Here is a 15,039-nt window from a genome sequence, read left to right as displayed (position 1 = left end):
ATGACTAGCTGCCTTCTTTCTAGTCTTACACTGCTAAATTAGGGACGGCTAGCGGAAGATAGCCCTCGTGTAACTTTGTACGAAATTAGAAAAAAACACTAACCACTAATATAAAAAATGTCGACATGGCTTAGTCTCGTTGTAAACAATGGAGATTTGGGTCTTCAATTGTGTTGTTTCCTTCAATTATGGTAAAAAGTACCCAAATGAAACTTAGCTATAAAAAACAATTTGGGAATATATTTAGGGTTGGAAAAAATTATTTCTTTATTTAGTTTACGCTGTAAATTTATGTTAACCTATCAAATGTGTTTTAAAACAAGAATTACTGAAACTAAGTATCGTCGTACTCCATTACTGTGTGGGTGTAAGGAGTTTACTTAGATAAACCTTCTAATTGACCTTTTTTTATAACAACGCAAAAGCTATTTTCTGTAGGAGAACCTAAACGTCATATTTCGTTATGCGTGTATGTATTTTTTATAGCAAAATCACATTGGGCAATCTGTTGTGTCTACCAAGAGGAATTGAACCAATTACTCACAACATTAAGTACATATACAAATACCAAAATACTGACAAGATTTAAAATAATGATAATCAGTCCAAATGGAAATGAAGTCCTTTGAATGGCGATAATACACTGATAAAGCGTATCAAAAATTGATAACTTGCCACTCAACGAAAGATCTACCTCTATTCTTCTGAAGTGAGTTTCATTACATAGCTGATACTTTGGTGTGTTTTTTTTCAAAGCATATTTCAATGATAACAGTATTTTAATACATATGAAAAGAGAAAAATAATTGACAAAATGCGACATACTCTTATGATGGAAAGAAATGTAAAACAAAATTGAACTTTAAAATCTGGAATAAGCGTGAGAAAAATAACAATGGAAATACGTGAAACAATTTTGATGTCAAACACAGAGAATTAAATCACTTACAAACAAATGAAATGGATAGAGCAATTAAATATCGTATTCCATCGTTGTGTAACCTCTGCATCAATATATGTTTGTCTTAAATATGGTGTTATTCAAAAGTCATCATAATTATTTCAATATGCGATATTTAAACATTTCTGTTTAACCATTCAAGCTGTTGTCTATGTATTTAGCTAGTTCGTATGATGTAGTATCATTGGTACAATTACAATACGAGTACACTCGATATTATTGGATCATTTGAAGGAAACTAATATGGCTTGCCCTAATTACAATTTTTTTAATATTTTATTTTGTTACCACTATTACATCACTTATAGTATGATATTAAATCACTGATATGTATAAGCCAATAGAAACACATACTTCATACTTTTGAACAGACAGATATTTCTTCCAATAGTATAAGTAGTAAGTTTAATTTACATTACATAATTATATGTATATAAATGTGTTGTGTTATTTACATTTCTATGTCATTCTAGCCAGACCACATATTTTCATTATTGTTTATTTCTACTTCAAACTATAAAATACATTTTAAGGTTCCCCATAATTTATACTGCCAGACTAGAAAAATTTAAAAACACGAAAGGTAAGGAGCATCAAATAACTAGAAACATAACGGTAAGTATTTGAACATCATTTAAAATTAGATGTTCTTGTTAACACATTTAGAATTTATTTAATTCAAGTTGTTAATTAAATTAAGCTTAGTATTGTAAAGAATGAATGAAAAAAACAAACTAAAACTCATATATTAGAACAAGGAACAACCTGATGTGGATTTAGTTTCGAGTCAATAGTAAGATATTACACACACTGCACTTCACAAAAGTTTCGAATCAACACTGTTTCATTACATATACTACACTTCACGAACTGGTTCGAGTCGAAAGTAAGTTATTAGTATATTACAATTAACGACAGTTTAGAGTCAACACTGATTCATAACATATACTACATTTCACGAACTGGTTCGAGTCGAAAGTAAGTTATTACGTATATGACAATTAACGACAGTTTAGAGTCAACACTGATTCATTACATATACTACATTTTACGAACTGGTTCGAGTTGAAAGTAAGTTATTACGTATATGACAATTAAGGACAGTTTAGAATCAACACTGATTCATTACATGTACTACACTTCACGAACTGGTTCGAGTCGAAAGTAAGTTATTACGTATATGACAATTAATGACAGTTTAGAGTCAACACTGATTCATTACATATACTACACTTCACGAACTGGTTCGAGTCGAAAGTAAGTTATTACGTATATGACAATTAATGACAGTTTAGAGTCAACACTGATTCATTACATATACTACACTTCACGAGCTGGTTCGAGTCGAAAGTAAGTTATTACGTATATGACAATTAATGACAGTTTAGAGTCAACACTGATTCATTACATATACTACACTTCGACAGCTTCGATCAACAGTTAGTCATTACGTAATTCACGAACTGGTTCAAGTCAGCAGTGGGTCATTACATATATTGCACTTCAGGTAACTTTGAGTCAACTGTGAATAATTATCAAGTGTACATTACATAAGTTCTAAACCCCCAGTTACAGATAAATATTAGATATTTCGTGAATGAACGAAAAGGGATATTTTCCTTATTACAGATTTTTTTTTCGTTTGCTTTTTAGAATTAAAACAAAATTACTGAAGAATTTCATGAGTTCCTTAAATGTAATAATTGTCGTATACCTCAACTTTCTTGGAATCCAAAAATCTATCTTGAAATAAGATCAATCGTGTCTAGTTATTAATCTTTTAATTATGACTTTCTACAATATTGTTTTTGGTTATTATGATCATATTCTAAGATATATGCGTAACATCCTTTAACAAGTAAAGGAATTTAGTTTTATTATGTGTATTTTAGATGTAAGGTTTATGTTGACACTATTGAAGCCTAATGTAATTTTAGAACATGTTAGACAAGATCCTTACAGAAGAACTTCTAGCCCTAGTATAGGCTTAAAGAATCTGTTAAAACTGGCATTCATTATGGATAGTCCCATTTCATCAGCTCTTTCTAATGTGTTTTAATGTGTAAGGCATTACAACCTCCACCATTTTCACTTAGGTATGTCAACGATGCCTTTACAGGTTTCCAGGTTAGTTAAATCAGGATTTCCTGTTAGCCATTGAATCTGAAATTACTTCTAGCCTGAATTTCTTAAATGGTCACATTAATAGGTCAAAAGATGGATTTTCACGAATGTCCTTAGAAATTAACAACCTAACAACTACGATAGATGTGATTGGGCCACCTCCTTCCCAAAAAATCTCTTTCTTAAAATGTATTCTTAATTTAGCCTCCAACATTTGTACTAAAAAGCAAGCTATTAAAGAAAAAAATTAGTTGCGTAACTAATTGGTTGCAAAAGTCAAACTACCCTTTTGAAAACATGCACAAAACACTAGTTAAAGTCCAGAACAAGGCTACTAGTAACAATTCAGTACTTTCTAATATCAGCAGGACTTCAATAAATTATTTCTCCTGTTTTTATTACCTTAGATCATAAACTTACATGTACTCTTCCAGTTACTGACATCTTAACGTCTTCAGCTGTTAACAATGTTAAGTGAAAAAACATAGCATGAATTTAAACTTATAAAACCGGATTGTGAGCTAAACAAATTTCTTGAGAGAGATAACTTTATACTGATGGGAAAGTCTATTAAATCAAATGTACTGAGTGTCCAATATAAAGATATGTGAACAAAGGTAACTAATGTACACACCTTTCACAAAGAATGTAAAATATGTTTTATTTTCCTCCATTGGTATTTTTGTTTCTCACGACGTTTTAATTAACAGAAATAAATAAGGAAACTTTGAAAACAAGCTCAAAGAAGGAATTATCTATTACAATGCTGAACTTATTTCTTAGTTCTCAGGGATTTATATATAGGAAACACAAGCAGAACCTTCCAGAAAAACTTCATGAAGTCGGTCATTCAGAATAAAATATTATTGTATTATTAAAATTATTTGATAATTAAAAACAATTCTTTAAGTGATCCGCATATTTCCAAACAAACACAGTTCCTGTAATGAGTAAATATAGAATCTTAATGAAAAAAAAGTGTAATTTATTATAGAATGTATACATTTTCTTAAATATTACGTTGCATCTCCAATACAGTGTAAGAAAAAAATAAATCAGTTTTATTATTATTTACATCGACTTAATTCACATAAAAAACGCAAGGCCACATTTTCATTTACAGTTTTGTTCGACATTAATTCAGAGTTTGTAACCGATAACCTAAAAAAACACATATGCATTTGTTATATAAAAGGTTGAATTGTTTTCAACAAAACAGCACACAAGGATGGTACACATTTCCAAGGCTGAATTGTTTTCAACAAAACAGCACACAAGGATGGTACACATTTCCAAGGTTGAATTGTTTTCAACAAAACAGCACATAAGGATGGTACACATTTCCAAGGTTAAATTGTTTTCAACAAAACAGCACACAAGGATGGTACACATTTCCAAGGTTGAATTGTTTTCAACAAAACAGTACACAAGGATGGTACACACTTCTTTATTATACGATTCAAATGAAAAATATTACGTTTTCAAGTTAACGATTTGTTTGTTGTTTAATCCAATGCTAATTTTGGATGTGAATATATAATTATTTTCCTATATCACTAGTTAAAATCCCAACAGAGAAAATGTTACGTATTTAATAGTTCTTATATAAATTTGAAATAAGCGTGAATACTTCAATGTAAACAAGAATAGTATTTTCGTTAGATCCTGCTATACTTTCAGGTTATGTACCTAAAGCAAAAACTACAATATTCACAATAAGCATTGTACCATAATGTTTCTTTATTGAATTGCTTGTAACAACTTTTTAATAAAAATAATTCATAAGAGGCTGTTTTGGAACAGCAATAACTTCCTTCCAAAGTTGAAAGCACGGATTCACAAGTATGAAGTTGGAAAACAGCAAAATATGATTTTAAAGAAATCATATGATTTGTGTTAAAAAAAAAAGAAAACTGTGTGTATCAATCTTGTTGGCAAATATCATAAACTGACTATATATCGGCATATATTTAAATACTAAATCCAAAGTACAATTTAACTACTAAATTTGAAGTACCAGTTAACTCGGTTTCAGACTATTTTAAAATCTAATACGTAACATACTATATATTCCAGTTAAGTATTTCTCATTTCTTGTACGGCATGATTTTCTGCTCTATCTACACTACACACCCACATCAGCTGACTCAGTGAGTGACAGGCTTCATGGAATTTTTCTTTTTGATGCTAGTAATTTCATAAAAAGTTCATCTTCTTAACTTTCTTTATCTAGCTCTCAGTTCTGTGGAGAGGTGAGTAGCATTTCTGAAGTTAATATTTTCCCTACCTGGAAATGTATTTCAGATAGATACTTACCTCTCCTTAGAACCACTCATTCTTCTTTTCTACTTCCAGTGTTTTTTGCCTCATCAAGAATGAGCTTGTGATAATACACAATGTGCTTGCTGGAACTATTTTGCACGAAGGATGAGTTATTTTCTTATTGGTGGAAGATTATAATATGATGCTGATTGCATCATACACTGGTTTAGTACATATTAATATATATAGGAGTGGGAGTTTTTTCAAGACTTGGAGCTTGTTCAAGCAAAATTCTTTTTGGCAGTTGCACAAGGTAGTAGTTCTCAATTCTGTGGAGAGGTGAAAATCTCAGAAATACATATTCAGACAAGGAAAATGTAAAATTTCATTTAAAAAATTACATTTTTGTTTTTTTTGGTACATGAACCTCTAGTGAGGAACAAATTAATTGATATATAAAATAATTTATCAAAAAATTAAATTTCAGAAAGTTTCAAAAACAACTTTTTTTGAAAAGTATTGAGATAAAATACATTTATACAATACAATTTTAAAATACATCTGTAGTTTCACTTAAGTTTTATGTTTAATGTGGTAGCATGTAATATTTCTACAATAATTGCTAGTTTGTTTTTTCCAATTTCTTGTGTTAAAGGAAGTATTTACATTTTAAGGTTAAAAAATACATTACAGAAATTTTTGTAGACTAAAATTTTATGGGAAAAGTAAAATAGGTTTACTAAATATATTTTTTTCAGTAAAGTAGAATTTTCCAATTTCTGTAGATCACAAAGATTAGGAAGAAATGGTATTGATGAAATTAAAAGACGACGTTTTTTTCACAATGACCAGTGGACATTTGAAAACATCAGAGAATGTAATGCTTTTTGTTTTTTTTATCCAAATAGCTACAAGATAAATATATGCAATTTTTGCAAGAAAGATGTTTAGCTTGCAAAATGTTGTTTTTGTTTCAATGATGATAATTTGACTGTCAGATGACATTAACTATAAAGTTTATCAACATATGATTTTTGTCTTCACGTATTAATATAATATTATAAACATTAAAAATTTTGTTGAATCACCAGAGCCATAGGGAAAGATGCTACCTAGATGGCATGTTTTGGTTATTGGTTTTAACTTGACCAATTTTGTATGGTGTTTCAACAAAATGTTTAAGTTATTTAGCCATACTTTTAACTATTTGATATAATACAGTATCTTAACTATTGAATAACTAAAGGCACTGTTAAAATATAAAACATATCTTTCATAGTCTGTATTAATAGAGTATCAGGTGCTTGAAATTTGTACATTTTTACATAATGAAACAAAAGTTAGTACTTTGGGATTTTTTTAGAAATTTTCTTGAACTTCAGGTGTACCACCAGTTGTACCTGAACTGGCAAGTGATGATGACACCAGTAACTTTGATGAAATAGAAAAAGATGATAGTTCAGAAGAAAGTTTTCCACCACCAAAAACTTTTGCAGGCAACAATCTCCCATTTATAGGTTTTACATACTCAGGGGATTACCAGTAAGTTATAGTACCTAAATAATTCCTGCCGTTGTTTTGTTGTATATAATATTGTATTTGTGAAGTTCTCATAATTTTAAACCTGATATTAGTAATTGTAAAGGTGTTTTGTTCGTTATTAGTTATAATGGTCTAAAAAGTATGAAGTTCCTTTTTATGTCTTGTTTGGACCAATTTTAAGTATATTGTTATTAGTAATTATAGTAGTCCTGATAAGTGTGAAGTCCTTGTTTCTGGTTAGAACCAATTGCATATATATATATAATGATACTGGTAATTTATATTTGTTGTTTGTTTGTCAATATTAGTTATAATAGTTTTAGTAAGTATGAAGCTCTTGTTTCTGGTTAGTTTTTATTTTATTCATGAAGATATTCATTATAAACATATTCACTTTCGAGGAGTATTTTTTTGTTTAAGTTATAACCAGATTACTAATTATAAAATTTTGTTTTTTGGTATTTTTGTTGACTAGTTTTGGTAATTATGGAGTATTTTATCATTTTCCTTGTTTGGGAGAAAGCTAGCTATGATAATAAAATCTGTTCCTATAGGAATATTTGTTTCTGTTTTGTGTATTTTGTTCTATATCTATAGAACAAAATCATATGTTTTTTTGTTTTCTACATTAGGTTTAGTAATACTAGTAGCCATAAAATAGTTTTTCTGCTGTGGTAGTTCCTATTGTGTTTCAATTATTATGTGTCGAAATTATAACATTTCTGTTCTTCTTTAATTTTTAATCATGCTTGGAAAGTTCTTTCAATACATCAAAGAGATATAATAAGGCTTTACAGTGATAACTTTTCTTGTGAAATTTTAGGGATGGTATAATTATTTATATTTGATACTTTTTTCATTGAAGTTTTTAACAACAAATCAAAAGAATGTAAAAGTCTTATTTCATTGAGTATAATTATGTGTAATAACTTATTGATATGAACTGTAGATAGGAGAATTTTGTATTTGGAGAGGATATTATGAATTTGAAGAAAATAGTTTCTGCAATTTGCACCTAAGTTCTGAGAGCAGTCAAATCATGATCATATGTCAAGATATTTCTATCAAGTGAATGCTGTCCCCCACCAAATGTGAAAGAACAGTTGTATGTTTTATATAGTGGATAATTTTCTCTTTCTATTGGGTCTTACAAATTTGGGTGTCAAAAAAATTCATGTGCTTATCAAGTATGCCTTTTAGATATAAGAAGACAAAAAATAGACTGAAATAGATTGTCTCAAAATTTCTATAATCTATTTTTTTTTTTTTGAGTAAACTATAAATAGGTTTATAGAATTCTGTTAGTTGTTCAGAGCAGTCAAATCATGATCACATGTCAAGATATTTATATCAAGTAAATGCTCTCCTCCACCAAATGTGAAAGGACAATTGTATGTTTTATATAGAGGAGAATCTGATCTTTCTATTGGTTGTAAGCATGTCCATCAGCCAGGTAGGGTTTGTTAGCAAACAATGTCAAAAGATAGAGAGAAAGAGGTGATTCTATGATGGGTTTGACAAATTTATTGATATATCGGCAAATAAAGAAGGTAAGAGGTTTTAAATTCTTACATGTAATTATATATAATTTGTATTTGTAATTGTTTGGAAACTGTACAAACCTATTTTACTAGTTATAAAATTTTGGAGCTCAGATGTAGAAATATGACGTTTCATATTTTCTGAATATTTCTTTTTGAAATCAAATTAGATAGTATCAAATTTTAATTATAACTATAGTTTCATGCCATACTTATTAATATACATTAATAATAATGTTATTTAATTTTGAATGTAACACTGTAAAAGTCATGATATGCACTTTAACACAGTTGTACAGATAGATTTAAGACATTGAAAATTTTAAACTCAATATGGGTAATGGATGTGAAAATATTTTGGTTGTGTAATATAATTTGTTCCATATTTGGTTATTCACTTGCCTGAACTGTAAATTGTATTAAAATGTCAGATGCTATGGTTATTAAAAACTGTTAGTTAACTAGAGATTTAAGATTTATGTGATGTTTTGAAAAAAATACACTGGCTATGGAATAACTTTAATATTTATCATAGAGGTATTTATAATGATGATAGTTGTGAATTGTTCAAGTGAATAGTCCAGGAAATAAACCTTTTGATGAAAAATTAGGAAAAATATTAGTATGAAACATACTCTGTAACAAATCAGAAGTCTCTAAGAATTGTGACTCTTGGTTCCCCCCCACTGGTACCTTGTAATTGAGGAATTCTGACCTTTTTGCAAATAAAATTGGGTCTCTCAGCAATGTATATACATTAGGACATTAGAATATATTTATTATATTGTTATCATGCTTACAGGGAGCTTAAGAATTTTCAAAGTTCTATTATTCAGGGTGTACACAGTCAGGGAAAATGTGGAAAAGTCAGGGACAAAATGCCCAAGGTTGGGGAATTCTCTTTTGTAAATCTTTTTTTTTTTTTCAGACAATAATCACTAACAGAGTGTATTGGGCATACCCTGAAAAATACAAAATTCCACCAAACTACTCACTCTTTTAAGTTTATGCAAATGTAATTGCATGCCAACTTACCTGTGTTATATGGAATTGCCCATTTTCAATTACTTTTCTGTGGTGATACATGGCTAGAGCTTCAAAATGGGATTACCTAGTGACCTTTTGTGAAATTTGGGTGTATTGCAGTTATCAGAACTTCTAATACTCTTTTTGTGTGCAGGTTCTATAAGGAATCTTGAGAAACATTTGTAAACTCTGTTTTACATTTTGAGTGACACACCTGCTAGATTAGATTATAAAGAGATAAGAAAATGAAATCTGTTTGACCCAAAGAGGATACATAAATTGTTTCAAATTGTTTTTATAGTGAAATGTTTATCCCAGTTACTATTTTTGCACCAAGTATAACAATTTGAAACTAAAAGGCATGAATCTAAAATTTTATTATACTTTACTGACACTGTGGCATGACAATAAAAAAGTTGGTTCAAATTCAATATCTGAAAAATTGGCCAATTTATTGATAAAATGTTAAATGTTGTTTTGCACACCATATTCCAGAAAGCTGGCTTTTCTGATTTTTTTTATTCATTTTTGGATGATTATTATTATTAGATGCTAAAGGTCTTAGGTATGATGGTATTTAGACATATTTTCTAGGGTTTCCTTCAGGTTTTTATATATTCATTCTATATTTCTCTGTGCTTTTAGTTTCTACTAAAAATGCAAAGACTTTAGAAGTTCCCACAAGAACAAATCTTGTACTGTGAGTGAACTTGACAATATTCTGTTCAGAACAAAATGTTATATAGTACGTCATTTGATAGATGAAAACCTTGACTTTCTATTGATTATAGGTAATATATAATGAAATGTAAGAGAGAACTATCAATGAATTGTGAAAGAGAGGATGTGGCAGGAGGGGTCTAAGTTTCTATTCTATAGCTCTGTAACCAAACAAAATTGAAGGCTATAAAAATTATGGTTTGTTTGAGCAATAACGATTTTATAGTGAGTATTTTACGTTAGTTTCATACTTTTTCTAGGGGTGGTGGATAAAATAGAGATGATGACATGCTAAGAGAAAATGGGTCATACTAGTGGAAATTCAGGATTTTTTTAAATATCATGATATTCCTTTTATTCAAATATTGCAAAACAAACATTGATGAAGGTCATTTTGATATCACAAAGTCAAACATAGACAAGTGGCTGCAGATTTTTATATAAGGTGGGAACTTTTGTTTACTTGTCTTACTAAAAACCTTTACTATTGATTTTAGATTGTTATCAGGAAAACGAAAACACCATGAAGCCATCGATGAAGTGAGTTGTGAATTTATACTTCTTTGCTTAGAAATGTTCATATAAAACATAATTTTATTGCTTTTATTGAAGGATAAAGTTTTGGAAATATTGAAAATGACACAAAACATTAAAATTTAGCATTTTTATTGATGTCTTTTTCTTTTGTGCAGTAGTATTTACTTCACATGCAATATTATAAAGCATTAGTTTATGGTTTATAATATTTGCTGTCCAGTTGATTTAATCTATAGAATAATTATTATTTGAATTCAGTAGCTCCAGTTTATTATCTAAAATCATGTGTGACTTAATTAACAGCTGTTTTAATATGCTGTGTTTGTTGTTTTATAAATTTCCAAATAGCTTTGGTCTTATGAGATGAATGCAAATACATGATTTTTTCTCTTACAATTTGAAGAGGATTTTAAATTCAGGAAAATGAATAAAGAAAAATAATAAATTAAACAGTTTTTATTACAATTTTTGCTATTGCTACATTTTGTTTGTTTGTAAATTAACTGTGTAATAGTCATATAACTTCATTTTTGTCTCTTGGGTGTTACTTTCTTCTTTGTTTACCTATTTGATTTTTGGAAATTTTTTATTAGAGTGATGACAATAATTGAATATTAAGTGTTTAAGTTACTTTAATTTAAGCCATTGCCATTAAAAGCTTAGAACAAATTAATCACAGGGTTGTGTGGTTCTGATGGCTCTAAGGTATGGTAGATATTAAAATTTTGTTTTTATTGTGAATACATCAGCATTTAACAGGTTTGAATTTTGTTGGTTGTATGGTTTGTAGTCTTTATCCCAAGATGTAAGAAACAAACTGGAGAGCCTAGAGAATGAGTTATACAACTTAAGAAATCAAAATGAAGAACTTGAACAAAAGTATAGGTATGGAATTCTATTCATAATGATATATACGTGAGTGTCAATTAAATATTAGTATCCCATATTTTATAGTTGTTTTTGTATGTAATGTCTTAGGCTATCTATATTTTTGTCTAGATTTATAAACAGTTGAATTATGAAACAGTAGAAATATGTAATATTGTCACAAACAGATTTTAAACTTACAAAAGATTTAGTTGTATCATATTGACTTACTTGATTCAGAAAGAATTAATTTAATCTAAATACATATTTCTTTTCAAGTAAACATGAAAATACAAATGCCCTTACAAAAATTGTAACTTTAAAGCACCACTTTACCCACTGTTGGATGTCGTGAAACTGCATTTATGTATTGTAAACTAGTTTTTTACCTCAGATGCATAAAGAAACGTACTACAGGAAAATCGTGTTTACTTTATAATATATTACATTAAAACTGATTTCTTAGTGACTAGGGCTATTAATTGAACTTAGAACTACATTTACAGTAAATACTTTTAACATGTTACATTAAAATCCATTTTACCTCTCTTCATAATGCATTGTCACATCTTTTGAAGCATGACTTTCAGTAGTGATTTATTGAAAATTCAGAATGTATTGCTATAAAATTTGGATTTAGACAAATTTTAGGAATGTAGAGTCAAATGTTCTGGCAACAACTATTGTTTTGCTGATATTGATGATCATAGAGTTTAACACTCATAATGTTCTGAAGTTTATGATGAAATAAAGCATTATGTGAAAGGGTTTATACACTAAATTTGCAACTAGTATAGCAGTTCAAGACAATTTTTCATGCCTCTGAATAACTTAGAACTTTTATATGCAAGACCAAAGACATATTTATTACTATTTTTATGTTTTTTAATTTGAATGAACTCAGCAGAGTTTGCCTTTGGATAGTTAACTAGATCTGAGAAACACTTTTTGGTCATACTTCCCATGGGAATTGGATGTTTAGCTGTTTCTGTTAAAAATGCCAGAGATAAGGTTTTCTGAATACGAGAATGATAATAACAATACCTTTCTTTATTACAAGGTATTTCACAAGCTTTATTTTTCAAGCCTGATTTAGTTTAATGTTAGTGGAGTGTTTTAAATTTAAAAGCAGAAATTACATACATTTCAAATGCTGGAGTTAAGGTTTTCTTGCTAGAATGGTCAACTATCTCGATTGATTGTTGTAGAATGTCATTAACCCAGATGGAGAAATTTGCTCACCAAGAGAATACGATCTATAGTATACGTAATGAAAACCGAGAATTAGAAAAGGATAATGCATTACTCAGACATGACCTCAGAGAGGTAGGTACATTTTAAATTGATAATATTAAGATAACACAACAGTTTATAGTGATTATCATATTTTAAGGATTTGTAAACATTATCAAAATTGCATATTTTCATCTCATGGAAGTTATTAAAATAAAGAAAGTTAAAACATTCCCAGTATAATGTTATCTTATGCAAGGTTAATAAAGAAGGCTAAAATATTCCAAGTATATTGTTGTCTTATGCAAGGTTAATAAAGAAGGCTGACATATTCCCAGTATATTGTTCTCTTGTGCAAGGTTTGTGAAAAAATTTAAAACATTACCAGCTTGTTGTTTTATGAAAGGTTAGTAAATAAGGCTGAAACATTTCTTTTATATTGTTTGCTTATGGAATGTTAGCAAAGAAAGCCAGAGCATTTTTAGTATAACTTTGTTTAAAATGAAATAGTAGCTATGCAATTTACTTGCTGTTTTTTATTAATTTTAATTGTATTCTAATCTTATTGAACTAAGAACAGTAATACCTTAATTTCACTAAAGTTTATACACATTTAATATTCATTACTTACTTCAAGAGGTTATGAGGTTTTGTCTAATTTTATAGTTACATTATTATACTTTTTCTTGTATATGATGGTGTGTTTCTTGTTTTCAGTATTGAGTTTTCAAGTTACCTCACCTTTTTCTGAGTCGACTACAGTTCATGTTTTCATAAGAAAAATAAAAACTTTTTGGTGAAAAAAAAACATATAATTGTGAAGTCTTTTCTTTTCAAGTTTAAAAAATAATGTCCAAAAATAAAACCTGCATAGAATTTACATTACTGAATTTATTACTGACAGAATAGTCAATATAATTTGAAAATAAAGTATATACAACTAATTCATCAGTGGAAATCGAAGTTTTATAATAAATATTAAAAACATGGTAATACCAAAAATCATTTTTAATTAAATATATTTCAGAATGGTTTTAAATTCCATCATTAGCATTAAAACCTCAAAAAGCTAGTTCACAATATTCTAACTACAAGAAACAACATTAACTATCAAGCAATAGTTTTTGTTATATAATCAAAAGTTTAGAAAGAAGAAACTTAAATGGTAACAATATAATGGAATGTACAATAAAACATGCAGCATATGTGTAGTAATATTGTTAAGAAAAATCATTAGATATAATTAAAGCTTACATACAAGTATGAACACTGCATCTTTAAAATAATAATAAGCCAATAAAAACACTGGGAATCTGGAATTGATCAAGTTAATGACAACAGAATGGAGTTAATGTTATTACTTAATGTTGTGAAAAATGTAAAAGCTTTCTTTAATTAAGAGTTTGTAATCTGTGGTTCCAGAGTTGAGAATTTTAAAGTTTTCGAGAACTATGAAGTAGTTGTTATTCTCACTGTGTAATCAAATACAAGAGTCAGGTAATTAGTTAGCTAATATCCACTACTAGTTGAATTTCCCATGTGAGCATCTGCACATCTTGTGTGGGGCTTCTTGGTAGGTTCCATTTTATTTGTTAAAAATGTTCGTGTGATAGAGCATAAGAAATTAAAAGGATAGCCATTACTTTTTGTAATATGTTGTGAATTTTGGAAATTTTAAGATCATCTTTGACACACTTTTGTGAAACTTTATCCTATATGTTTATTTTTCCAGACTTATGTATGGTTTAATTCTTCTAGCACAGGCTCGGTCCCTGGAACTGACCTTGTAACCATTTTGTGCTTGTTATAGTTTTCACGCTATAACTTTTAAATTAGTAAGCATATTTTAATGGAATTTGGCAGATTATCAGTAAACATTATAGCGCTTTCATACCCAAAATATCAAAGTCTTAAGATTTGTAAAGCAATGTTTTTCTCATGCCTTTTTTCTTTTTCTTTTTGCATGTTGCCTATCTATCATTCAAAGTAATTTTCATTTTAAGATTAAAATTACTTTTATGCATCAGAAAATTTTGAAATTTCACATGAGAAATCTTTGTAATGTCCAGATATTTATCAAATGTTTCTTAAGAAAAGCTATATTTTATCTGTTATTTTTAGTAATAAATTTCTGTATGGGCTCACTAGGTTTGACCAATGCCATAAAAAATTATGGAATAAATATAAATTTTGCCTCTTTCATTCTAGAATGAACACAAATCAAAC

General features: G+C 28.7%; 1 protein-coding gene across 2 annotated transcripts in view; it reads left to right on the top strand.

Annotated features, from left to right (window-relative positions):
• The window catches only part of LOC106462038 (rho-associated protein kinase 2-like), a 109,873-nt gene that overhangs the window by 55,110 nt on the left and 39,724 nt on the right, over nt 1–15,039 (top strand). For both annotated transcript variants that reach the window (XM_013921911.2, XM_013921910.2), the window contains 5 exons: nt 6,133–6,224; nt 6,730–6,889; nt 10,674–10,716; nt 11,504–11,598; nt 12,789–12,906. In XM_013921911.2, the coding sequence (XP_013777365.1) occupies nt 6,133–6,224; nt 6,730–6,889; nt 10,674–10,716; nt 11,504–11,598; nt 12,789–12,906 (508 nt within the window). The remainder of the gene's footprint in view (nt 1–6,132; nt 6,225–6,729; nt 6,890–10,673; nt 10,717–11,503; nt 11,599–12,788; nt 12,907–15,039) is intronic.

The sequence above is a fragment of the Limulus polyphemus genome, unplaced genomic scaffold, assembly GCF_000517525.1.
Source record: "Limulus polyphemus unplaced genomic scaffold, Limulus_polyphemus-2.1.2 Scaffold1079, whole genome shotgun sequence".
NCBI classification, from domain to species: domain Eukaryota; kingdom Metazoa; phylum Arthropoda; class Merostomata; order Xiphosura; family Limulidae; genus Limulus; species Limulus polyphemus.
This window is presented reverse-complemented; position numbering and strand designations above follow the sequence as displayed.